Below are 27,567 nucleotides of genomic sequence, written 5' to 3'. Positions count from 1 at the left end.
ATCATTTATTTATCCAATCAATCATGTTTTATGCACCTCTGGGTTGAGTAATGAAACTCCACTCACCTTTCCCCACAATGCAATTAATTTATTTTTATTAATCTATTTTAACTGTCTGTCAAAACAAATCGACAATAAAGCATTATATACAAATCATAGCTAAGCTGACAGGCAGTGAAATCGGCACATGCACAATCATACCACTTCATCTATATTACAAACAGGTTATTAGGAAATGAAACGAGGACAGAAAAGAGGGAGAGTTAAAACGAGACAACATATACAACCCAGAATCAAAAGTACAGATTTGAGCACTGGCCTATAATACAGCATCTTCAAGACAAATTCTTATCAAAACATTTTTACACAAGCATATTTTTGGTCTTTGAAGGGAACATTTTCTTTTTTTTATGCCGAGCTCCCAAACTGTTCATACCTCATTGTGTTGTGAATTTAACTAATAATAAATAGCTCACATTTTAATGGTAAAAAACAGACTATTTTCAATAGCCTCTACCTATGAGGAGAATATTATCTGAGATTTATCTAGATGACACGTGAATAAAACAATCCTAAAATAATAGTGAAGGCAAAATCTATCCCACGACACATCATCATTTCAACTTTCTAATTTTGTCTTTACAATAGTGGAAGATGGGTTTAGTTTCACAACAGACAAACAAACAAAAAGACACAGCAGAACAAACAATCTGCCCTTTTCATCCATGCAGACATACCCTCTGTGTTCAGTAAACAGGATGTAAAAGTTTGCATTCAGTGCATCACTTTCTTTTTTGTACAAAAGTGGGACACCGCTCATAAAGTTGAGATGAACTAAAATTAAAACAAAAAGGAAAAGGTTTTTTAAAAAGTATTTGCAGTATTAACCATAGTTCCCTGGGGTTAGTTATGAAGCTTTGGTCCCATATTTACTTTGGTCTTTCCTTTTGGTCCAGCACTTTTGGTTTCATGTATATGTGTCATAGATATACTGCAGCCTCGCTTCGAAATCCTCACAGTTCCTTTGGCTTTGCTGTGAAATCGTCCGCCTGGGTGCTCATTAGGAATCAAAGGCCTTGCGCCAAACCTTGAAACAGCAATACTGACTCTGAATCAGTCTCTCGGGTGCACCTTCACCTACTAGCTGCACTCAGGAGGTCAGGGGCTTCTCATGATTCGGGTGGATGAGTGGGAGCGTATCAGCTGGCGCCCTCTAGAGGTAGTCCAGCTCCAGTGCATGGCTCAGGGCCTCCAGATCGGCCCGACAGGACACCCTCCAGAACGGCATGTTCTTCTGAGAAAACAAAAAATCATATAAAAATTAAACACAGGTTTAATGTAAAACATGCAAACTTAGGGCGGGCATATTTGAAGTGCTCCTGCAGATGCAGTGCAGATGTGAAATATAGACTGTGGTTTTGGAGGGGGATTGTAGTATGTGACAAAATACATGTGGAAAACATGTTGGCCTTCAATGTACAAAAGCATAACAGAAAAAAAGATTCGCTGAAATGCCAAATCCAGGGCAAATTCTGACACTTCAATACAAAGATTATCAAAAAAAAAGAAGAAGACAGACACAGAAGCAGAAGAAATGGAGAGTATCTTAAGGTTAACTGATTAGTTGAGTCCCATTTTTCAGCAGTCAGAGTCATAAAAACAGATTGAGTTATACCTTCTTGGCCACGGCCTCTTCTTCGGCTCCATCTCCTATCACCACATACACTGCTCTCCGACCAAACCTCTGAGAGACACGCTCGAAACAGCTCTCTTTGCCTTTGACAAGAGGGGAAATCAGAGCCATGCATTAAAACATTACCTTCGCAGAAAGATTTTAAAAGGAAAAGTATATTTAATCCCTCTGCATGGGAAGTCAAAGAGGACAGTAGGAGATTTAATCACGAGTCAAGTTTTCCTCACCTGTCTTGGTGGCACTGTATATGTTCTCTATGGGGAACGCTGAGCCCAGACCGTACAGTAACACCTTGGAGAGGGCTGGGATGAGCTGGGTGGTGGTTACCAACACATTCACACAGTTAGGCCTGGAACAGGACAGGAAACACACATTTACACACATGCATCATGACACCTTGAATGCATATATATATATATATGAGGAACTGATATCGGGATATGGAGAAAACCAAGCCACTGCAGCACGGACTGACCTGGAGTTGATGAGAACCAGGGCTTTGAGTGCTTGAGTCAACCACAGATCGGTCAGGACCTCCATCTCTCTCCTCAGCTGTAACCACTCCTCTCGCTTGGGGCTGCCCAGCAAACCTGCCCACCAGGGAGGAGCACAAGCTTGACGGTCAGTGTTGGTAACAAAGCAGGGTGGACACAAACCCTTACAGCTTCAGCGCATGAAAGATAGATTTACAAAGACACTGCAAAAGCTTGTTTTGACAGTAGGACTGTCTGCGGTCCTTTGCTGGATGATTCTCACAGAACATCTTCTAACCAAAACCTCAGAGTCACGGTTTCCAGCAGAGTTAAAGCAGCCAGCTGAAATCAGCAGTGCACAAGGGTCCATGCTGAACTGCAACTTATGATTCATTACCCTCGACCAACAAACCTGTCCCCTCCCTTTTGGCTTTTGATAAATCATGATTCAATTTTTGACAAAGACCCTTCTTTAGAGCAGGTGTTGTTTATGCTCACCACATTTTTTCATCCCTAATAGAAGTTTGCTTGATGCACAAACTGGACTGGATACAAAATGGACTTTTCTGAGGCAGCTTATATAACTTGACACGAGCAAAAACAAAGACAAAACCCAGACAAATCACTGTGGTCTGAAGCTGAGCGGTGTTCAGCTTTAACTGGTAGTAGCAAATAAATTTTTATGTGTTTATAGGGATTAAATCAATCAAAGCATTATCTTCCTGTCACTTATTTTCTGTCTTTGTTCTGTTCGGTTTGTTTGTTTTTCTGTCAGCAAGGAAGAACCCATTAAATTTAAGACCAGATCTGAATCACAGGATGGACAAAAAAAATATGTTTCACTTCCGCTAACATCGCGTGATAGCTAGATAGATTCAACCTCGGCAAATAAAAGTCATACATCTTCAAATCCAGTAGATGGTAGTAAAGTTCAACAGTGACAGAACGTAGCCCGATTTCATATCACATATCCACATTCATGGGAACCAGTGATTGTTTGGGGTAGCTGACAGACACAGTTCCTCAAACCTCATACACAAAGCAGCCGTTATGAAGCACTTGGTGACAGTGGTTTCATGGGATGTGACCAGACCGACCGTAACAAAACTCTTTTCACACACTAAGATATGTTGCAGATTGGCATTTCGTAGAAGAGTGAACTTATGGCCTTCGAGGAGGCCTTCTTGTTTGTTCTGATTTCGTTGCGAGAAAACCACACATAGCTCTTATCAAACCTCAGAGAAAATCCAAATACCTAGGCTGTCCACAGCAGAGTTGCACAAAATGAGAGCGGAGCTTACCCCCAACGTTATTCTTGTATGTGTTGTAGATCTCCTTGACTCTGCGGTATCGGAAAGCCAGTTTCCTCATCCAGTCCACCCCTCCGTGGACCCCTGACCCCAGGCACAGAGAGCCGGCCCCCGCTGGGCTCTGGAAGCCGTCCGACCCAAAGTTGTAAGTGCTGGAGGATCACAATACAGGAAACGGTCAGGGTGTCGATCATTAGACGCAAACTGCATCTTACAGCAGCACTATCATCTGCTCTAAGAATTGATTCGAACTATTCTGGTTATGAACAAGAAGGCAGCGCTTAAGCCATTCATCAAATTTATGGAGGTTCTTCCAATGCAACCACAAAAATTTCAGGGACGCTTTAAAATTGAACATTGTAGACAGTGACTTTTAGCCATGAATGAAGCTTTGTTAGGAAGAGAGCGTCGAGCATATACATTCACCACAGCTCGGATAAATATAAAAACATCTCAGGGAGTGAAAAGGGCCAAGTTCAATAAAATAGATTCTCCAAAAAAGTACTTTGGTACAGTCTGGCTCTTTCTCAAATCACTCCTAAAAGTAACCTAAAGTGCTTCAACAAGTTTAGGCAATAAAACGTCTGGACGGAGGGAGACAGAGGGAATGATAAAGAGATATTTTGATGAGAAATGAAAGCGTTGGATAATCCCGTGACATATTATATGACTGTGGAAGTCGGGAAAATAAAAGACATGCACATGCTTGCATGCATGAACACACACAGACACACACTCTTCATCTCATCTTCCTGCTTTTTTCCTCCTGTGCACTAAAACCCAGAGGGCAAGTCTGGTTCACAAGCCACAGCAGAACTGTTGGGTTTTCAGTAACTCAGTAAGCAAGTACAGTAACACAGGAGAAGCTTTACCTCAGGTCCTGGCCATTGTCGTCTGAAGCCACGTCATCAATATGAACCTGGTCACATTCCTGGGAAATGAAAAGGAGAGCGGATATATCAAGAGATCCATTTCAGAGTGAAGCCCTGTGCAGGCAAGTCTCTCTTCTGTAGGGGAGCCTGCGGGAGTGATTGCAGATAAAAAAAAGAGCTAAAATAAAAGACAAGGAAGGAGGAAATGGCAGCGACACGCCAGAGATACAGGACAGTCATGCTGGCTGTGCGATTCTAGTGTAACCATAAATTAAAGTAAAGCAAATGTGCGTTTTTGCTTGAAAAATCCAAAGAAAGGCCCATTGTCTCTCGCAAGTACAGTGGTGTGCATGTTGTTCCTCTCTCCTGGATGTTAATGCAACCAACCAAACCGCAGTGTTTAAGACTACACTGCAGCTTAAACATGTGGCTACAGCCAAAACACCTTTGGCAAAATGCAGTTAAATCAGAAACTTGAAAACAGTTACGAAGATTGGATAATGACGGATGAAAACAAAAACCAGGAGCATAAATCCGTCATCACGGGCCAGGAGAAAATACACAAGTGCATCTCATCATAACCGTCCCCTAAAAAATAAGATCTCTCTTGTTTCTTTGTCTTTAGTCCAGTTTCAAACCTCTAAGTACCAAAATCTTCCTTCCTTCACATAATACACATGCGGTGATACACACACACACACAAGCATGCACACATATGTGCAAAAACAGTCCTGGTATAAGTCTCGTTGTCACGCATTGACCCGGGACAGACAGGGTCTCCTATCACCTTTCAGCCGTCTTGAGACAGACGGAGACGCTACCTCATCTCCCCTCCATCTCCACATAACTCAGTTCCCAGGGGCTGCAGCTACTGACCATACAACACACGTGACCCCGTTAGCACTTCACGTATACACCGAAACTCTGAGCATCCTCATTTGAATTCAGTTTAAAGAGCTGGAAATTAAGTGGAATACAGCCATAGTAACCTCCTTAAATGTTTTTTTTTTTCTACTAGGAAAATTTCAGCTGGAAACTCTGACATTGATTAATCAGCCAGCCGCGCGTGCCAATTACAATTATGTGATCGTCTGGTGGTATTACAGTTATGACAGCAGCAATAACACTGGTAGTGATAACTGATGTAGCTACTGACATGGGAAGGACAAGATAATTGTACCTCAAGACTTAACAGCAGTTGTCAGCCCGCCGTGGCCGACTGCTTTGGAGATTTACCGAGGCCTGACAACAAAAGACGGGGTAAGAACCGGGTTTGCAAATGGCTTTGTTGGCTCCTTTCCCTCCTCTCGACTGTTCCTCCTCCCATTTGACTAATTTTCCTCTCGGATACTCAGACACACACCTATAATTACAGCACAAAGTGTACTTGTTCTCTCTCTCTCTCTCCGTCCCTCTCTAATCTTTTTTTTTTTCTTTGTCAGAACAAGGCCGAGGAATGCAGGATGAAAAACATAAGAACTTTTCAGTCACTAGCAGGTACTAAAACTGCATTTTAATGACCACTCTGGGCTGCTTTTCGAGGAGTCATCCCTTTTAGAGGTTGCATCAATGTTCAGGTTAGCTGGTGGATTTTTAGGCAGCAGGTTAACTGTGAGAGCACTTATGCCAGCACTTAACAACCCCTCCTTTTAATATTCCTGCTCGACTGAGAAGGGCAAATTGTTTGGAAAATGCTGTAGTAAGAATTAATACAGGATAGATGTAGTGTGAGGGGATTTCTACAATGGCTGCCACTGTGCTTTATGCCAGGTAAGAAAACAGCACCCAAATGTCAAACCTCTTGCTAAGCTGTTGCAGTGAAGGGTTTCTGGTCAACAGCATGCCAGCTTATGCTGTTGGATATGTCCTCACTGCTGCTATTTTCCAGCTTAGTGGAAAAAAGTTTCACAATTATTGAAAAAAAAAAACAAAAAACTGCAGAGTGCTGCAGGGGGAATATGAAATAAGTGGTGACATTTTTCTGTGAAGTAAGGCATTATCTCCAAGTTACAGCTTGAAGTGGGCAAAATTTTATGAATTTTCTGAACGCGCTCCCATCACATTTCTGTCAGGAGTCAACTTATCACTCAACTTTAAAAACTCACCTCCAAGTCATTGAAGAAGAGCCTCGAGTCGGCCAGGTTGAAGATCATCTCCTCCATCCATAAACCAAGAGACACTGCCTTTGAGGAGTCCTGATGCACACACACACACACACACACACACACACACACACACACACACACACACAAATACACACCAATTAATAACCTGCTTTGACAACCACACGACAAAGTTCTACTACAGCGTCATTTGGACCTAATCACAAATGAGGTTTTTAATTCTTGAACCAAAACTGCAACCAGTTAATCCTCCAGCACAATTCATTCCCCATCAATCAAATGTGTGTCTTGGCATGGATGTACTGTACGTATGTGCTTTGGGGCATGTGCAGTGCACATAGGCCATACTGTGGCAACAAATTCCAGACTCTTATCTCTCCATCAACCAGAGGCACATACACTTCAACGCATTTAAATGAAAAAACTGGTGTGTAAACTACAGCTCGTGGTTTGACCTCGTTCTTGAAAAAGGTGTCAGAACAGCAGCTCTCTATCACTTCAGGAGCTGCACCCTCATCAGTTAGTTAATAAATAATAAAATCATGACATCTTTCACGTCTTGTCGGAGCAGCTGCCAGCTCGTCTCTCTGAACAGGCTGCCTTTCCTTTCCTGTGCAAACTCATCAACTGGACTGACATAAACAGGTTTCAGGGAGAGGCAAGTGTGAATATTTATCTGTCAATCAAACTCAATGCAGATTCTTGTCTTCGTTATCTCTTCTCTGACTCAGTTGTTTTAGTTCTCCGGCCTGCCAGTTTTCCTGAAATCTCTTCACTGAATCTTCCTTCTGAGGCACTACAGTAAATTATGCACAGCAACGTTAAAATAAATGAATTCAATTCACTGCTTCTGATAATAATAGTAATAATAGACATTATTTCTGTAGCACCTTTCATACAGGTATTGCAGCTCAAAGTGCTTTAAAAGAAAGAAATCACATGCACCAATTGAGTGCTTTAGAAAAGACATAAAAACTTCTAAACAGTCCATCAAATCAATCGTCTCAAGGCTTAAACAACCCTATTAGGGTTTTTGCAAGTTCTGCAAGCTCATAAGCAACAAATATTTTTTGCTGACCGGTGGTTTGTAACAGAGCTGAAAGGGTAGACTGGCTCACGATAGGCTCGCGATGACAATGCTAACATGCATATCTTACTTTAGCTTGTTAGCATGTTAATATTTGTGAAGTAGTAATGGTCGAGGCTAATGGGAATGTAATTAGTTTTGCAGGTATTTGGACATGAACCAAAGACAAATTAAACTTTTTGACCAGATGATGGCGCTAGAGAAGAAGCGAACGGACCTCCAAAATGAATATAATGGACAAAATTCCATTTTAGTCCATCCAGTGGTTGATGAGTTATTTCAGTCTGGACCAAAGTGGTGCAAACAAAAAACAGCGACATTGCCACGCTGCTAGCATGGCTAAACGAATGCAGAGTTGATGTTCACTGTGATGGATTACACAGTTCTAGCAAGTTTAAAGAATCTTGTTTGATTTTCATGTAGATTGTTACATAAATTAATGGAAATCAACAATGTCCTGGAATGATAACAAATAATACATCAAAAACAAGTCTATGGGACATGTTGGGCTAAACCGGTATGATGAGGCTCTGCGGATTTCACCTGGTCAGTAATATCAGCAAAAAAAGTCGAGACATCTTTGATAAATTGTGCTCTTTGTGTTTGTTGGCCTTTCACCTCCTTCACCCTCGTTCAGTGTTCTCTCTTTCCACCACCCCGCCTCTCTTCTCCTGTTCTGTTTCTCTTGCAAAAAAACCCCAAATACACAGGTGTTGCATTTCACCAACTTCAGTTTTTCTTCATAACAAGCAAATTATAAATCATCACCCAGAGAAATACGTAAATCATAACGTGCGGGAAGTCGGGCTGACAAACAGCGTGGGCGTGCTGTCGTCTGAGACTACAAAAGCTGGTGTGTGTATGTGTGTGTGGCGCATTGTTTTGATGGCAGCGTCGGCTCATCTTTTGGCAGCGAGACAGAAGAAACGGAGGGGTGTCAGCCAAAGGTGAACGATAGATTAATGCATCTGAGATGACAAGCGGAGCTGTCTTATGGCGCAAAATGGTAAGAACAGGCTTAATGACACAAGCTGGGTAAATGATGACAATTACAATATAGCCCCCCTCTAGAAAAAGGGTGTGAAGAAAAAAAGGTAATTGAGGACAAAGGGCGGAAAGAGTTCAGCAGGAGGAGGAGGAGTATGACAAGGAGAAAACACAAGGAGGAGATGAATGGAAAGGATGAAGAGGGTGAGGTTAAAGGCTTAAGAAAGGATTATGCTCATCTAATAACTGAAGTAATTATCTGTAATCACCTTCCTCCAAAACGAGGGCTGCTCCACACAGACAAATAAAAGGCTCTTTCTGATAATCCCACACAAATAGAGAGACAAAAAAAAGAGGAAGGAAAAGCAGCGACAGCATAAAGTTCCCACCTTTATTCTTATGCCGGGGTAGTTTGATATGAAAGACAGAGCTGGGAAAAAAAAATAAAAAAAAATCACGCACTCGAAGACAGAGACGGGTGCTGTGTGATAGATGAGATAATGGAAGAGCTGATGGGGGGGGGGGGGGGCAGCTCCTCATGTGGATCTCCATTCACCTCCACGCTGGTGAAAAGAACTGTCTCTCAACACGCCCATTAGTCTTTCCTGCACACTGGGCCCAGGCTTGCCTTTACGTATAGGCCCCGACATTTGTTTATGATAAGAGTTTTACAGCCTGTCTCCAATGGGAAGCGCACGGGCTGTTAAAAGCAGATACAAAGCAGTGAAGTGTAGAAAATGCATTACGGTCGTCAGAGTGGGGCGAGTTAGCTGTAAATGTTTCTAGCTTGTAAGCTACTTTGACACTTTGGATTGCTAATCTGTTTTTCCGCTGTCACTCATTCAGATCCTCCGCTGCATGTCTGAGTTTTGATGTCAGCGTCTGTCCAACTGAGCTTCCCTGGATCCAGCAGCGGGGTGTTTGGGTGGTGGGAGGAATCAGGAATTTTTGGCACATGAGTCACATTTCAACACTCTCTCTCTCTCTTTTCTCGTTGTCTCTTCCTCCCTGTTTCTCTTCACCTCCCCCTTTCTCTCCTTCTCCGTGGCAGAAAAGAAAGAAAAAGAAACAACGGCGTGCATGGCCTGCCGGGGGCTGAACCGATCAGAAACGCTGCTCTCAAACTCCCATCAGCCTTGTGTCAACCCGCAGGGGGACCGTGAGAATTCAAAACACACGTCCCCGGCCAAAACCAAGAAACGCACCACTGTCCGCCCCCTGTCAGCTGCCTGTGTGTTATGTAAAGGTCCCGCTGGCTGTCAATCACGCCGCAGGATGCCGGGGTAGCTAAACAACCTCACTGCATTATGAAAAGAAACAAGAGGGCAGAAAGGCAAAACAGTCAGCGTGTGAAAATGCTCAGGGATGAGACCCAAAGGTCGTGGACTCGGCTCGGGCAGCCAAACCTTTGACTGTTAGTCAAATAAGCACTGAGACAAAGGCCGATCTGACTAGAGCAAGACGGCACTGCTTTGTTGCTGTGAGGGTTTTGTGGCAAACCGTGCCCACCTATCCAATAATTCCCATAACGAACTGCGGTCCAAGCGTGATGCTGCAGCACACACTGCACCCTAAATGACAAAGGGAGGGGTCGTATCGCCGTACCTTGCCAAATCGTGAGGAGAAGGTTCCCGTGAGGAGCGAATGGAAAATGATGATGGTTTCATCCAGGTCCCAGATAAACACGCGCTGCAGTGAAATAACAGATATGTAATGTTAACCTCATGAAAGTTTATGTGTGTGTGTGAGAGAGGGACAAAGATAAATATTGCAGAGAAATATTGATAATTTTCAACACTGTGAGTGTTTTTACCTCTATGTCAGAGTCCAGAGGTGGAGCGGGATCACTGACTCTTTTCCTCCCCCTCAACTTCCCATCTGACCCCCTTCGCGCTGGGACCCCCTCCTCTTTACCTGGTGTTGGGGGGCTGGGCGGCGGGTGGTACTCTCCTAAAACACACATCCACACAGCAGAAGTTGCTAATCAGTCTCTATAAAGCAGACTTTGATTTATTAAATCCAGAGCATGCTAAAGGAGAACTCCCCAGATTCTACATGTCAAAGTCAATTTACTTGTCACTGACAATACAAAAGTGGAGTTGCATTATGGGAATAGTTGGATCCAGGGTTGTTTTGGAGTCATACCAGGAACGAAAGGTGAGGATATCTCAGTCTACACAAGCTTTGACTGTTTGTTTTTATAAAGAAAATTCAATAATAATGAACACTTTTTGTATTATTATTATTATTGATTAATTAACCATTTTGTCCATTTAAAACACAAAAAGGCGGTTCGTCACTCCTTACCTGTGTGTGACTCTGGGCTGTGATTGGGTAGCATGACGGGGTGTTCTGGATGCTGATAGGCTAACGGAGCTGTGATGGCAGCGGGGCTGATGTTGCTGCTGGTTAGGTAGGGGCTGTTGTAGTGATGCGAGTTATAATACGGAGAGTACTGACTCTGACTGTAGCTTGAGTACGCTGAAAACTCCTGTCAACATGCAAAAAAGAAAAGACTTTAATTAGTCAATGTAATTAGAAAACTAAAATTTCTATCCTAAAATGAGGTGTCGTACATTTAGAAAGTCAATATGATGAAGGTGAGACAGCTTTAACAGTAGCTAAATCAAGATGTTATTGTCAAGGCTGCTTTTCCACGATGACTGTACTCGACTGTGGAAAGTCTTCAGACGTCTTGGCAGTAAAGATTCTTGCTGAGGCTACATTACTCACTTGTTGGGTTGGGTTGAAAGGGGTTGAACTGGAGATTGCATGGGTGCCTTGAAAAATTCCAGACGAAATACCACCACCTGCGAAATGATGCGAGGACAAAGGTCAAACTTTCAGGCAATAATTCATTGTGCACTGATAGAGAACAATCGCAAACTGTAAAAAAACGGTGGGAAATTTGACTGCGTTACATCCTGTATTGATGAATCGACTTCAGATATAATTTCACAACACCGATCTGATCTGTGACACCGTGCGGAGGAAGTAATGAGCAGTAAACTTTGACTCCTTCCTCCAGTGACAGCTCAGTGCTGCAGGGGCTGGGAGAGAGATTTATGTCTGACATAACAATACAGGTGGGAACGTCTGCTGCTCCTCAGCTGCTGCGGCGGCTGCTGCTCAGGGAGTCTTCTCAGTCTAATCAAGCCAAGGCAGGAAAGTCTTTCTGCAAGCAATTTCCCCGTGATGCTGCCTCACCCTGCATCTTCCTGTCAACTCTGTTCATACTTTTTGTTTGTCGGATGAATTATTTCTCTTGTAATCACAATACCTGCACCTACGGCGCTGGACAGCATTTCTAATTTTCGTTCCATTCCCTCTGTTTGTCAGTTAGCTTGATATCTCAAAAGGTCACGAATGGAAATTAATACATGAAATGCAAAGAGGCTGGCAATGGGCCGAAGTGGAACAGATGAACAGAGCGCACTTCTCAGTGGCTTCACATGATGGTAGATCATTTACACCTCTGTTATTATTATTATTATTATTATTTTTTAATCAATCTAAAAGCGAAGGGCAAGCTTCTTACTGGTTTCCAATACTGGTACAGTGGTCAGTCATCAGTGAACAGATACAGCGCTTAATGTGTTGTGAAAACGGATCTGCTGGTGGTGCTAGAGGAGAAGTCATGGGATCATTAAAGTCATCAGGATTCATCCTCTGGGACCACGAATGCCTGTGCAAAATTTCATGGCTTTCCAAGTGGAGCAAAGTGGTGGAACAACTGACTGACAACGATGCTAGCATTGCTAAAAATGCTAACAAGTAGCCACAATCTGAGCATACACTTTATCTAATGTCATTTCAGGTAAAAGTGTCAGCTGGATCCTCAAGGAGCCGTGAAGCGATATGTCAGTAAACTCTGGTCATCCGAATACGCAGCACTTTCTTAGTTAACTTATGAACTTGACAGGCGTCTCTGCTGAAGGATGTGTGCACTGAAACTCGAGTATTCGTATTCAAATATAAAACAGGTCAAATAACATTCACAAATAATTGCTCTCTTTCCGACTGTTTACTGAATGGGTGGTTATTGTTACATTCAGGAGGACGGTACCATTAACACCATGTAATTCAAGGACTCAGACGGTTTGAAGTTGATTTAGTATTCTTTCACGTGCAGGACCAACCCTGGTTGTTTGGACTATTAGCTGTACAACAAGTTGCCCTTTGGGGACAATAAAAATTGACTCTCCTCCGACATGACATGAACCATCCTGATATATTTCACTCCCTCTTGTCCCCCCTTCCATCACGTCGTCAGTCCACTGCTGCTCTCTCTTGCTCCCCATTTCTTCTTCTCCTCTCCAAAGTGCATGACAAACACGAGAATAATGACTCAATGGAAGAACCCAACTGAAACCTCCCAGGACAACACAACAATCTTCAAAGTGACTAAAGGAAAAATACAGGAGGTCTCTCAAGTAAACACAAAAAGGCTCCCATAGTCCCCATTTGGTTTCAGTTGTACACACAGTGTACAGTACGCGTTTCGATGGCTTTTTGCGGTGTGTGTATGTGCGCCTGTGTGTGTGCGTGCTTGTATATTGTGTACGGTGTAATGGATGACATGGAAACATTCTGAAATCCTACAAACATTTGGTTGTTGTGGCAGTTTATTACCGTTTGAAGTTTGCAGTTAATGATTTATGCATAAAAATATTCAAACAAATTTATTTTGTTTGGGAACAGTGTCTCTCAAACTCAAACTACACTCTGTTAAAGAACTTTTTGTTGGGTCAACAGTCGTGCGCCAACAGAGCACAGTCACTGTAGGCTTTGTCGTTTGTTAGAGGTTCCATCAAAAGTGTGTTTACATGAATATTTACATTCCCGCATAATGTCTGACATCTGAATATTCTCTTAAAGAGGAGGCGATATGGGAAGCTAGACATTCGCATCTGACACCAAAGACCATGATAGTACAGAGACGGCGTCTATGGGATCTGAGACTGAAGTACCATACTAACATATGTCACCTGATCATCATCTCTCTGATAACGGACGTTGAGTTGACATTTAAAAAATGAACTATCATGTTCAATAATTTGGCAGGCAGTGCTTCACCGACGTCCTGACATGAGGAAACATCATATAATAACCTTTTAAATTTAGGGTCTGAATCAGGCCTGACTATGACTGGATATGGCTTTTACATCAAGAAAGAGGGTCAGGGCTCATTTTTGTAACTGTGAGCGGTCAGACGATGAGACAGGTTGTAAACAAACCAACAGTTTGAACTCTGTTGGTAGGAATCCCTCTTCATATGCAAGTTTGTCAGATCATAGCAGGACCACAAAGTCTGTCTGTAACCTGTAATGAATGCTTATAACAGGCAGTGTGCAGGGCATTAATTTTACTGTTCATCTTTGTCTTCTCTTCTAATACGTCCGGCTGACCTGCAGGTTTGTTAAAAACCTGCTGTTTCTTGCCCCGTTGGATTTCTTTTTCAACTCTGACACACCATACTCCTCCAAATACAGCAGTTTAGATCATTTGGCTAAACTGCCGGCTTGCTGAAATGTCTGAATGTTTGTTGGCCTGTGTGACTTTGTTTCAGCGTTGTCACTGTGTTCCCTGATCTAGACATTTAACCTGCCGAGTGCAGCGCCATTGTAACCGATCAAAAGTGATGACAATCCTACAAAGACGAGCTCTGAGTGGTAATCAACTGGAGTTATCCTTTAACAAACTCCGAAGAAGCTCAAACTGCTCAACAAAACAACAAAAACATCATGAGTGGGTTTACTTGACATAAAGTCAGGAAAATAGACTTTAACTCCTATTCCAATTATTAAAGGGCTGAGCATTTTAAAAAGCTGTGCACTGTTTAATCCTCCTTGTCTCTCCTTTGTCTCATTCATACAGTGGAAACACGGCCATCCCCCAGCCTGCAACCTTTAATCTACTCACCCCTCTGTATAACGCACCTTAACCTCTCCCCTCTCACAGACAAGGTCAATTTCATGCCGCTTTCAAAGCCATAAAGTTGTACTGAGCGAATCATGCTTTGGGCGCCGGATGACTGAGGAATGTGTACAGCACATGTACACACACACACACACACACACACACACACACACAGCCATGCGTGGGCAGAGAGCCTCACACACTCCCAAGCATACCACGTCTTCACTTCTGAGTTTTTGTTTTTCTGCAAAGACCCTCTTCCCATCTTCTATTCTTGTTTTTTTTTATTCTTCCTCCCATCCTCTCTTTCTCTTTGCAAGTGTGTTTTCCCACTCTCTCCTTTTCTCTGAACAGACGCAAGCGCTCGCATGCTGTGTTGTTGGTCTGAGTGGAGAAAGGGGGCCTGACCCCGAGAAAAGAGGAGGGGTGGGGAGACTTTTGACGCCAGGAGTCCAGACCGCAGCTAATGGAGAACAGGTGTGGAAGAGAGAAGGAGACGAAAAGAGAGAAAGATGAGGAGAGAGGAGAGGAGAGAAGAGGAGAGGAGAGGGAAAGAAAAGATGGATGCTCCTTCCAGTAAAGTCAAAGATGGTGTATGTAAGGCTTGTGTGCCAGTGTGTGTGACGGCGTGCCCATACATTCTTCGGACTGACCGTGTGTGTGCGAGTAGCTGTAGAGACTCTGACTGGGAGGAGTGCTGCTGAAGTTCGAGTAGCCGAGAAGCCCCGTCTGTCCTGGAGAGTGACTCAGGCCGTCTTCTGTTTTAATGTCTAAGTGTGGACAGATGCCGTTAAGAGAAGAGAAGATGAAAAACTAACCAACATGCAGCGTTACAGCCGTTCCTAGAAAGGACAAATATTTGCAAATAAGTTCAACTTTGCATTATGTGATTAACTAATGTTAACAAAGTCTGTATTTCTACTGTGGAGCCATTCATAACAGTGACCAGTAACACTGAAGAGAGCTCTCAGGTTTGAGCCTAGAGAGCACGTTACTGTTACCTGCTCTGGTTTGTCATATTTATCAGGGTTTTATTCTGTCCAAGTCTTAATCTGCAAGTTTTAGTGTGAGGTCTCGTCTGTGTCTTTTCCCTCAACAACCACAAGCTTACAGCTCAGCATACATACTGTATGTACAATATCTGCTTATCTGACTATTGTTTCTTGTTATAATGTGACTGAATTTGTTCCCAGAGCTTCACTAACTAACAGAACCTGATGTAAATAATAAAAAACATTTAGCGGTTCCCATATGCCTTCCCAGCATACTGTACTTACTGTAAGATGGCATGCTGTAACCCTGCGTGTGGTGAGTGTAAGGTGTGTACGGCCCTGCAGGCTGCAGGGCGGGGCTGTACTGAGTCTGTCCATACGCAGCCATGACACTTCTCCAGGTCAGCTGATCTCGAACAAGAGAGAAATAACAAAGACACTTCTGATGACAAGTTCTCCCTCTCTTTATCCGTTGCAACACAACATGGGTGAATGAATGAGTATGAGGAAGAATGTGCTCGGCGGTCAGAAAAATGCCTCGTTCTTTTTAAGACCAAAGGAATTAATGCTTCAAACAAAGACAACTGGTTTGAATTGAATGCTTCTAGCATGACACAACAATAAAAATACTCAGTTGGACTTAATTAAAGGAAGAGAAAACTAAGAGAGTCCCTTACGGTTCTCGGTCAAATAAACTTAAATGAGTAAATATTTAACATTGCACAGTTTAAGACTAAATTACAGTGATTTTAAAGGATGTGACAGTTCATGATTTCAATCAACAGATCTAGAGACACAAAGCGTTACCTTATTCTTAAAAGTATAAACACAAAGGGATACATTGCAATGGATGACAAAGAAGTAACACACTTCCACATTTAATTTCAGTAACAAATGGGAGGAGACTCACCTGCAGCAGGTATGATGAGTCTAAAATAGAAAACAAGAAGCCCTGTGATCGAAACAAGAACAGGAACCGTCAGGAGAAATGAACAATGAGATTTAAACAGAATAAAACTGTGATCTAGTCGAATTGTAATTACGTGTTTCTTTCATTTATGAGTGTGATTTTCTGGATTAGATTAGATGATTCCGTAATTATCTTTGTACATTTCCAGAGAAGGAGAAGACAACTCCAGTAAAAACATCATAGCATTTCACAAAAGTCATGGTTATCAATAAAGTTTTTTGTATAATTAAGTTGAATTTTGAATACTAAATATTTCACGTGCACTTATTAACATCCTTTAAACTGGCCTTGTTCGCCCTCATAAAAAAACAAACAAACAAACAAACAAAAAACCTAATAAATTCCCCAAAAATAAAGCTGTGCAGTCCTGATGGTTAACTTTAAAGGTTTAATGTGTTTGTTGACTTCACAGGCAGACTGGACTGACTGCAGTAACGCTGGTGCACAAACAGCCACTTTCATCTACAGCACTTCACTCTTTCCTTTGTAGTTCTGCTTTCTCACCTGGCTCAGCGGAGAGAGAGCTTTATCCTCTTTATCCCGTCACACTGCTGTTAGTCAGGTTCCTCTCGAGCCGTCAACTGTCCTGTGGAAACAATAGCAAACAGACGCCATCAGGACACAGGTATGCAGGTGACTGACACATGGCGGCGTGCCTCGGGCCCTGCTGTGGCAGGATGAGGAGGGGTGACTGAATATTTTCTCCACGCACACAGTTCAAGAGGTGAAACACGTTTAAGGATAGAGAGAGAGAGAGAGAGAGAGAAAGCGAGATAAATGTGGTATTGATGTGAAGAGTGTGGTCATTAGAGGCTCTGGCAGCTACATGATGAGTCACAAGAACCTGACAGGTAACATTGTTTGGAGGGAAAATGATATAAAACGCTCCGCTGTGCCACTGCTGACTCACTGTGCTGCTTGGCACCGGCGTCATGCATTCTGTGTGTGTGGCTGCTCAGAGGGAAGAAACCAGTAAAGAAACCAGGCAATGGGCCAAATTCAAAAGAAGAGTGACGTGAACTCTCAGTTCAGCTGAATTTCTCATGTACACTACGTTGGGTGAAAGAATGGAGCTTTGCAGACAGCGTGAAAGAGGAGAGATTTTTTAACATCGGTATCACTTTCCTGGATTTCTCTGGTTGTATGATGCAAATCAATAAGCAGAGCTGCTTTTTTGCAATATTGGATTCACAGATTTTCTCCTAAACAGTCACAGGAGGATTAAAGGGTGAGAGAGAAAAGGGTGAAAAGAAGAGAGGGAAGAGGAGGTTTCAGCTCAGTGAGCAGGAGGTCAAAGGTCAATGCCACATGAATTAGTCTAAGCAGGAAGCTGAATGAGGTCAGTCTGTTGGACAGCAGACCCTAAACTGGTACCAGTCTGAAGCAAGATGCGCTGTGGATGACTTTAGCACCTCTTATTTAGCATGAAGGGAAATCTTAATTCTACAGCATGCAACAACTTTTCAAACAATAGTGCCGTCTCAGTTTGTGATAATAGTCCACTCCTGTCCCGACCTGACAAGTCGCAGTGCACAAAGAAGAGAATTAATAATGGTTTTCTGAGTTTGGTGTGAGAGAATCGCAAACGGCAATGACCTCAACCCCATCCGACACCTCTGGGATGAACTGTATCGGGACTGCGAGCCAGGCCTGATGCTCTCGTGGTTGATTGGGAGCATTTGTGCTTTATGTTCATGCACAACAAGCTGAACATTTGAATCAATTTCACCTCTCTTTTTCTCTCTCCCTCTGTCTCTCTCTTTGCCTCTGGGCCATTCCAATCTGGCAGAGCTGCAGCTAACTGCCTGACCTCTGACCTGGCTGACAACACAACGACAGAGACAGATGACAGTCATGAATTATAGGGGCAGCGGGGTTTTACAGCAGCAGGGAGATGAAGGTGAGGGGGAAAAAAAGTAAAAGCTGCTGATCAACAGAGGCCTCACCGTCTGCGGCATCACAAAACCTGAGACGACCATCAGATTCTTCTGTGTTGTTCTCATATCATTAACAACAGCATTTTTGACAGGATAGCAGACAAAACAAATGTTATGTTATGTCAGCTCCAGCTGACGGAGCCGCCCTCCCGGCTTTAAAAACACCCCAGACAGCTCGCAGTGTTTTTTCAGTAAATACATTTATTTCTACCACGAAGCAGCCGCAACGCAAAAAAATCAACCCGCACATCTGTGTTATTGACTGTAAACTAAACATAAATAAAAACAGACTGTAAACATGACACTAAGGAGGTGATTTGCTGTTTGTCATGTCACTAATAGCCATTTTTTTAAAGACGATGGCAAGAAGATACAAATTGGAGATATTTCTAATTTCATTTGTGAAGAATCGAGAACATGAAACAAGCTATGTGTTTTTAGTCTAAGCTCAATTTGAAATCTGTACCTTTAACCTAAACCACGTGCTCGTGTTTATCATTGGTTCTACTCTGGATTTCCACTTCAGAAACGACCCTTAAGACCTTGTGGGCATCAGAGACCCTGATCTGCCCTTCATCGCAGCCAGACTGTGAAGCTCGAGACAGTAACACTGATCCCGCAGCACAGAGGAAAAATAAGGAAAGTGCCGTTTTGCTCTGCACTTCCTAGTTCTTGCCAGGGATCAAAAGCGAGAGCGATGCCTGTTCAGAGTCCTCTTGACTTCAGCTGCATCCCCACAACAGTCCTGCAGGCACACACATGCACGTACACACAAACACAAAAACTGTGTGTGATAGCGAAGGCACTTCCTGGTTCAGGGTGAGGCCTGGGAGGAGGGCGCACAAGGCCATGGGAACTGCAGGACACCGGAGGGAAGACGAGCGGAGCTCAGCAGAGATGTGGAGAGCCGAGGGCTGAAACTAAAGCTAAAACAAACCCAGCAGGGCCACAGGGGGCCACGGGGCCACAAGGCCGGTCCCACCAGCTTCACCTGGGTCTCAGGGTTCTGCTAGACCACTGCTTCTTTCACGGATATCAAATTCCAGCCTTTGAGCTGACGGATTACATCACAGGATGGCGTATTGTGCTTTAAGTTGAAATGTCATTTGATACAGTTAAAGGAATAGACTTAGCTTATGCAGATTCACCTGTTGTTCAGCTAAAATGTTGAATGGGGAAAGTTGGCAGACACGAACCTGATCCATATGTGCCAGCTAGCTGCATTTATCAGGAGGACGAGCATTGAACTATTCAGCATTCGCATGCACAGAGGAGATGTGATACAAAAACATAATACTGTTGAACTAACGGTGGTTACCAAGATTACTTTCCATGATTTTAAATTGAACTCACAGCATTTGGTGGATGTAATTAAACCCTGCTGTGGGAGCCTGAGTCATATTTAATAGACGGTTTGACATAAACAACAAACTCAGAATGATCTGTTGTTTCATTAAGTGAAAACCCTGGAAGGACTGAAGCGTTTTGTATCCCTGAGTCATCAGGTTCACTCAAAGCTGCATTAACCTGTACATCACAATTGAAATGCAGGAATTCATCCTGACCATATCATAAAAAAATCACTGACAGCTTGCAACATGAAAGCTCAGCCATCTTCTCCCCTGAATAACATTAGCAGAGCATCTATGATCTGCCACTCATCAGACGTGGGGGCTGGTGGTGAGTGAGTTTGTCAGGGTTTGGTGAATTTCCTCTAATGGGTGTGTGCCGTTTATCTTATTTACATTAGTCAAAAATGTCTGGGGTGTGTTTACACTGTCAATATGTGTGCTGTATCAGTGTCTGAGTCTTGATACAACATGTGAGAGTCTGGTTGCACACTGCGGTGACCCTCCGACGGGTTGACCTTTTATTGAAACATTGTGGTTCTCCACCAACTGCTTGACAAGGTGACTTGCTGGCCTGTAATCGTGCCATATGGGACCCCACCTGGAGCCCTCAATTTGGACAGTCAATTTGCCAAAGTGCCTGGAGCAAAGTTGGGGGTTGATTCACGGCTGCACACAAACCCTCTCTCTCAGTCCCTGAAAGGACACAGAACAAGGGCCCAGTATCTCTGTGACACTATCAGGGGCTTCTCGGTGCCATCTGCCAGTTACCGCCTTCTTCAACCATCTTTGGCACACAGCTGACAGTTCAACAGGGCAGACTGCACCAAAAAGCCAACTTTTATTTCAGTATCATTCCTTGAATTAGCGTTTTAAGTTTTCACCTACATCCAGATTCAGAAGGAAAAACAAACCCAGAACCTCCTCGGACAGACGAGCAGAGGATGATTTAAAGGGTGGGAACAGCTGCCTGTTGTCTTACCAGACAGTTTCTTTAATAACTAAAACAGAGCAGCAGCCCTTTCAGATCCAGCAAACTCTGTCCTGATAAGCCTGATAATCCTTCAATAACCTGAATACGGACTGCACAGATGCCTGCTAAACTGGCAAATACAAACAAATACACATTTTTTCATGAGTGCACAGAGCTAGGGCTGAGGATAATTAGATATTTTCATTATCTATTATTCTATATTCCCCATTAATTGATTGATCATTCAGTCTAAATGCTGGAAAACAGTGAAAAACGTCCATCAGAATTTCCAAAGGCTCAGGGAGATGTTTTTAAATGGCTTCTTTTGTCCGACCAACAGCCCAAAATCCAAATATATCAACTGCATAAATCACACGAGTCAAAGAAAAGTCGGAAACCCTCACGGCAGAGAGGCTGGAACCAGGTTATGTTTGGCTTTTTTGTTTGAAAAAATGACTTCAGCGATCACATCAACTGTCAAAATAGTTGCCGATTCGATTTTTGACTTGAAATTTTGGTTCCACAAAGATCTGTTTCTCACAAGTTTCCATCGTCTTGGGTAAAACATCCGTCATCAGTCCGACTGGCAGGTGATTGAACTGTCTTTCATGAGGGAAGCGTATTGGCCATGAAGGTGTAAAGTTGTCCAGAAGAGAGAAATGTAGAAAATCAGTGTTTTCTTTGGCAAATTGAAATTGGTACGTCAGCTGTGCAGAGACAGAGGCTCAGACATGCTGGTGGTCCACTAACAGATGTTCAGAATTGATAATCTCAACCCACCATGACCTCAGCAACCAGAGAATTCATTAAGAGGCAAACACATTCCAAGTCCACATATTTTAGCATCACACAGGATCACGCATTAACAGGACTCAGCCAAAGTGTGCATCGCTGCCTGTAATGTCACTATAAAGCATGTTAGCTCTGTTTGTGCTAATCTGTTTACACTTGATACACTACAATTTAGTGTTGTTGCCATGCCTAAGATAACATGCAAAGCCGTCCATCAGCAAAAAAGCAGCATCAGTTGGTTGTTTTGATGTTGGGAAAATGCTAATCTCAACACTAGCCTGTCATGTTTTTGTTGACTCCACATACCAAGTCTGACATTTGCTGAGCCGGTTAAAAGCAAAAATGCAGCAGTAAGATGTTTCCATGTTTCAGTCACCTGTCTGCTATCAGAGCGACTTATCTCGGCGAGGCTTCCCACCGCCGCCACCCAAACGTGCCCAGTTTATACTAACCGAGCTGTAAGGTTTGCATCATCCACCAAAAATTAGGACACTCGAGCAACCAGTTAAAACCTTCACAAGCGATTAATCCCCTTACTGACAGCTGCTGACAGTCTCACAGGAGTCTCTGCAACTTTTTCTTCAAATAACCAAAACACACACACCTGGCCGACGGTGGAGTCACGCTGAATGAGCAGTTAAGTCACATAATGACAGAACTGCTTTAAAAGAAGCCGAAGCCATTTTACGAGAGACTCCAATTAATCTCTGGCAGCACTGAACCTGTTGGCGACTCTGTCTGCACTCTGTAACTTTACCTCCCAGACTTGGTGGCCTTTTCCTTTCCAGTTGACTAACTCCCTGCAACAAGACTGTTTTAATGCCAGCAGCTAACCCCCCCCCCCCCCCCCCCCCCCAGCTCACCAGCCCCCATCCCTCAGTAATCAAAACCTCTTCATTTAACAATGCCAGCGTCTTTATCTCCCTGTTTTTCTCCAGCACACACTCCTTTTACTCCTTTCTAAATTACCGCTCAAAAAAAAAAAAATCCTCTTATGCGTCCTAACTCTTTCTTTTGTTCCTCCTCACTCAGCCTCACTGCCCAGATCCTGGCACTCACACTCCAATAATATCCCTAATAATTTCCCCCTATAATATTGCCAAATCCGAGAAGGACCACCTAGGCCAAGGCCCAGACTCTGACTCCCCCAGAACCAGTGCCCCGGGACGGGGGTCAGAGTGAGGGACAGCTGGCAGACCTCCCAGCAGCCCGGAGAAGCGGCTGTGGGGTTGGAGGACTGGACTGACCCCAGTCAGATGGTGGTCTGGCTCCCAGGTAAAAAACATCTGGTCCAGTGATGGGAGGGTGGTCGCACACGCGCTCGCACACTCAAAACTGACACACGCCTGACTGCATGAGTGCTCCTGCCTCCTCTAATGACCTCCACAGACACGCACACACACACACACACACACACACACACACACACACACACACACACTCTGACTGGCTGCTTTATTAGTCATTAGGACAAAAAGGTTTGCCCTCGATCCGTCTCCTCTGCAGATAGCGGCAAGTGGCCGCCCTAGTTGCTAACAGCTGGTGAGACAGAGCTCACTGGTAGCTGAAGCGCACAGGCGTTACAGACGGACTGAGGTCCAATTATTTCTTTACTGGTAGATTTACTGTGTGTAAGCATGCTTGTGTGTGTGTGTGTGTGTGTGTGTGTGTGAGACAGAGAAAGTGAGAGAAAAGCGAAAGCGAGAGAGTGATTCATGACTTTTTGGAAAGATAAGAATTCAGAACAAATGAGATGAAATATAATTAAATAGAAAAAGATAGAAAATGGTGGACAAAAATTATATTCAGGAAAAGTTTCAATGAAGAAAAATTCTGACACCTAAAAAAATACCCCCAGAGCCAAAAAGAGTGATTAAATTCTCTTTTCAGTGGAAAACACCCAAACCATCGTTATTAAGCCTGAAAAAAAAAAAAAAAAAAAAAAAAGAAATATGGTCACTGCAGGCTATACGCTGCAATGTGTGTGGCTTCCTGGTGATGAGATAAGGAGAGTGGAGATAGCCAGAGAGACAGCTGTTGTCTGCTGACAGCCCGGGGTTTAATACACACACATAGACCTACACACACATCACCACAAGGCCTCCCCGGGTGCTCTCTGGGGCTTTAGGGAATTAAAAAGGGGAGGGAGGGAAGGGCGGGTCAGGAGGAGACATTTAGGGGGAAGTGTAAAAACTTTCGAGCCTCAAACTATTCGAGAAGCCAGCAGATCAACAAACAGTCACCAGCATCTCCAGACACACTGACAGATCACACATCCGAGGCCTCACAACACAACACAACTCCTCAGCGGACACACGCGTGACCTGAGTGCAGAAAACACAACGCAAACATTCACTAAATGCTCCCCGGGAGAAAACGATTGGAGGAGAGAGGAAACAAAAAAACTTGCATCAGAAATATTTCCTCATCTTGACTGCATCGCCACTTTCTGCTGTCGCTTCAAAGCTCGAGAGCTTTTATGAAGAACAGTTTTGACCCAGTCAGACTTGCTGTTTGTGCAGACAGCTGCGCACACCGCACCAGGCTACACTCATGACCGCTTCTTCTGAAGCTGTATAAAGTTCAGAAGCAGTCGCTCCATGAGCTGAAACCTAAAACTCAAACTGAAATTTGTGATTTTTTTAACCTATACTTTGACTTCCAAAACACTGACTTTCCCTGAAGCTTGCGGTACGATGATGCCGTTGACTTTTTTAACAATTTGGCCTTTATTTTATTCCACGGTGAGCCCTCAAGGAGATGTATGGACATAGTTAGACACCAGTTGTTCAGTAATGGGCAAACACAATACAATAAAGAAGAAAATAATGAGTAAATAAATAAACAAAAAACACAAATGAGAAGCAAGTGCGCTCTGGTAAATACGGTGTACTCGCTTTAAAGTGGACATTATTAGTATTTTAACAAACCCAGTCAGTCGCAGTAGTTCAGGGTCTTTTCGATAGCGCTTGGATTAATCCTGGAGCAGTTAAAGCAGTGTGTTTTCTCTCATTATAAAACCAGGACAAACTCTCGTGTAACCATACCTTGATCATCTGTCAGACATTAAGTACACAGTGTTGGAACACAGTCACGTAAATATCTCTTATTTGAAACTGGCAGATTATGATTACCACATGTAAACTTGGACACGCTGGCTCTGCACACAGGGCTGAGCAACAACACAAAGACAGTGTGTGGATGAACACAATAGCGTCACAGAGAGAGAGAAAAGCAGCATCTGACTGGAACTTCTCTGCACCCGATATGGATCACACCCATCAGCTCATGAAACTGTGGCGATAGCTTCATTTCAGGCTAAGAGGAGGGAATGAATATACTTTCAGATGAAGTGAGCCCTGGTTTAACCTCGAGTTCAAGTCAGCAAGGCTGCTTGACTCCCAGAGAAAGAGAGAGAGGGGAAGGAGGAGAAAGAAGGAGTGAGGGAGAGAGGTGCACAGAAGCTAAAAGACATCAAGAACCGGGCGGCTGTGAAGGAATATAATGAAATTGGTGCAGATAAAGTCAGGAAGAGCAGAGCTTCCTATAAAAATATTTATCATTCCACAAACGTTTGGCTACAGAGGGGTTAGGAATTAATTTGTGTTTTCTTAAGAGGGGGTGCCTTGCGCTACAGGATGGGGAATTCTCCACACAGCCCGGGACTTTTTGGGCTGCTTGGGCTGCGCTTATTCACAATTTATTAGAGCCAGTAATAGGAACCATGAAGGCTGAAGAGAGCAAGGGAGAGAGGCTGAGAGGGTCCCGGCCCAGCCGTGGAGAGGAGGGAGTCCAGAAATGGGGCCTAATGTTATTAAGAGACGAACCGCAGCGTTAAATCAAACACGCCCGAGCGCACACCTTCGGTATGTGGTCTGAGCACAGCTCCCACCCCCCTTACCGTCAAGACCCCTGGATGTTATTTGTGGGGGTTGAGGTACAGGTATATAAAGGAGATTTACTGAGATTTACAATCCGTCACAGAACTGAATCTGATACAGCAACTATCTAAAATAAAAATCCCTCTCTGGCAGGCCGTTACCCCCGCAGGTTTATTTCAGATAATAGACAGTGACAAGGAGGGGTATACGTCCAGTTTGTTTTATAAAAGTCAGGAATGAGTGTGACATTTCTGAGAGCTGCTGTATGGGAAACATATTTCACTACAGTTAAACTTTGTTTGCCCTGCACCAACAAAGAAAATGAGGAGAAAAATACTCCAGGATCCATCTATGAACATGCAAAAACAAAATTTTATAGTTCAAATAAGGATCATTTAAGTCTACTTTTTATAAAAGACATCATCTCTCACACTGATTAATTAAAATATTTTAAATATCAGGATCTATTCAAATATTATGAGAATTACAAGAAGATGTCATATCAAATTCTTTGCTTTAAATCTACTTATTCCCGTTTTTTTTTTTTTTTTCAGAAACCATAGGGCCCCATTAATCCTTGTTTCTGCAACTGTGCAGCTGATAGAAATGATTAAAGGTGATTTAAACGGCTGGCAAAACACAGAGAGTGAGTTTCTAGTCTGGAGCCATGAAGGGGTCCTTGAAAAATATGAATACCAGCCTTTGAAAAATGCTTAGCGAGGCTCCCCTAATTTAGTTAATGAGGGTCCCTGCGTGGCTGCTGACGGGGTGTCAGTGATTTGGGTGTAATCGTCTGTACTTAAAGCGAAAAAGTGTTGCACCGATTCAACCAGCACCAAGAAAAACAAAGGAGCTCAATCTAACTGAAGGTGCCTCACACACGTACTTTTACAGAGCTGAGGGAGACACAAGTCACTGACTTGTTGATGGTGGATTTTTGGGGGGGTTCTGTTCTTAATAATGTCTCTCACAGGGAATAAAAAATAAGAGAAAACGAGGCGGAATGGTGAGGTGGAAAATTATGTGACGGTGTCCTCAGCTGAGGGTGTTGAAAAACTACACTGAAAAAGAAAATATCCTACTTATTTTTCACATTGACCTTAATTTTTCTGCAGAACAACATAATTTAGACATAAATCCCAACAAGCGTTTGGTGTTTGGATGAGGCCTCTGGCGTCCCGTTTCCTTCCAGGATTATTGTAATAATTAAATAAATGTAGGTCTGATACTGTTACATAAAAATAAGCCTTTTCAAGTACTGTCATCATTATATCAGCCGAAATGTAAATTTAACTGAAGGGACCAGGTGGAGTTAAGAAAAACTGGAATTGGAGACATTTAAAAATATATATATATTTAGGCTTGTGTTTATTTTATAATGAGCTTATCAGGCTTGTGTCCGGGTGCTGTTATAAACATTATTCTGGTCTATATGTTAATTAAATGCTTTGTTTATTTGGAAGATTATCTGAACTGAGCACCAACAGAGCTGAAATACACGTATTAAAGTATTTTCCCAGACAGTCGGATGAACTCTGCTCAGGTGATTTAATTAAATGTAATGATCGGACCAGAATAAATAATAATAATGATCACGAAGACGCCGCTGACGATCGAAATGAGCGCTGAAGTCTTTCTCACTCACCATCATCCAGAGAGAAGCACATGCGGGGAAAAAAATCCGATTGTCAGTCAGAGCGCTTGTCTCTCCATGCCCAGAAGACTCCGCGGACTTCTCACAAGTTTCCCGGCGGATCAGCGACAAAGCGAGCGCTCCTGATCGAGAGGAAGAGGAGGAAGAAGAAGAAGAAGAAGAAGCGGCTCCGGGCGCGGACAGCTGACAGCGCTCATCGATCTCACTTCTCCTCCTCTGCAGCTTCAGGAGCGTGTTTGCTTTCCCGGCGGTGGGGAAGTGATGTTAAGTAAATGAGCGAAGATTTCTGGTTCCTCCTCCTCCTCCTCCTCCTCCTCCTGAGGGGAGCGCGCGCTGCACACAGCCTGTGTGTGAGTGTGCGCGTGTTCGTGTGCGCGCTCCCTTATCTCAACCACTCCTCTCAGAACTGCTTCACTTCACAGCTGCTTCTTCTTCTTCTTCTTCTTCTTCTTCTTCTTCTTCTTCTTCTTCGCTTCAAGTCTTTGTTTGGTGGAGGGCTCTTCTTCGTTTGTTTACACAGTCTATTCACTCTCTCTGTATGCACTCCAGATAGGA

The 27,567-nt window shown here is 43.4% G+C and overlaps 1 protein-coding gene across 2 annotated transcripts; it reads right to left on the bottom strand.

Moving 5' to 3' along the window:
• Nucleotides 1-78: 78 nt before the first annotated feature.
• Nucleotides 79-27,290, bottom strand: eya2 (EYA transcriptional coactivator and phosphatase 2). Of its 2 annotated transcripts, XM_076741068.1 has the most exons (16): nt 27,004-27,290; nt 16,931-17,012; nt 16,367-16,408; nt 15,742-15,862; nt 15,118-15,234; nt 11,279-11,355; nt 10,853-11,036; nt 10,359-10,495; nt 10,151-10,234; nt 6,454-6,543; nt 4,349-4,407; nt 3,468-3,628; nt 2,169-2,283; nt 1,921-2,042; nt 1,676-1,776; nt 79-1,294 (listed from the first exon to the last, which is right to left on the bottom strand). In XM_076741068.1, the coding sequence occupies exons 4-16, from the start codon at nt 15,842-15,844 to the stop codon at nt 1,214-1,216; spliced, it is 1,431 nt and encodes a 476-aa protein (XP_076597183.1). In that variant the 5' UTR covers nt 15,845-15,862; nt 16,367-16,408; nt 16,931-17,012; nt 27,004-27,290; the 3' UTR covers nt 79-1,213. The 2 variants fall into 2 exon arrangements, with proteins under 2 accessions (XP_076597183.1, XP_076597190.1); XM_076741075.1 differs by lacking the exons at nt 16,931-17,012; nt 27,004-27,290 and having other exon boundaries at nt 15,742-15,867; nt 16,367-16,403.
• Nucleotides 27,291-27,567: the final 277 nt, after the last annotated feature.

Source organism: Chaetodon auriga, chromosome 2, assembly GCF_051107435.1.
Source record: "Chaetodon auriga isolate fChaAug3 chromosome 2, fChaAug3.hap1, whole genome shotgun sequence".
In the NCBI taxonomy this organism is placed as follows: Eukaryota; Metazoa; Chordata; class Actinopteri; order Chaetodontiformes; family Chaetodontidae; genus Chaetodon; species Chaetodon auriga.
The sequence above is the reverse complement of the archived record's forward strand: the minus strand, read 5'-3'. Positions and strand labels throughout refer to the sequence as shown.

Bases quoted from the DNA above. Each gene is read 5' to 3' on its own strand.
- eya2 (XM_076741068.1), bottom strand. From the start codon at position 15,844: ATGGCTGCGTATGGACAGACTCAGTACAGCCCCGCCCTGCAGCCTGCA. The intron at 11,356-15,117 runs GTCAGTCCGAAG...ATCATTTCGCAG, and splicing joins CAGCTACTCGCACACACACG to GTGGTGGTATTTCGTCTGGA. The intron at 10,496-10,852 runs GTAAGGAGTGAC...TGTGTGTTTTAG, and splicing joins CAGCCCAGAGTCACACACAG to GAGAGTACCACCCGCCGCCC.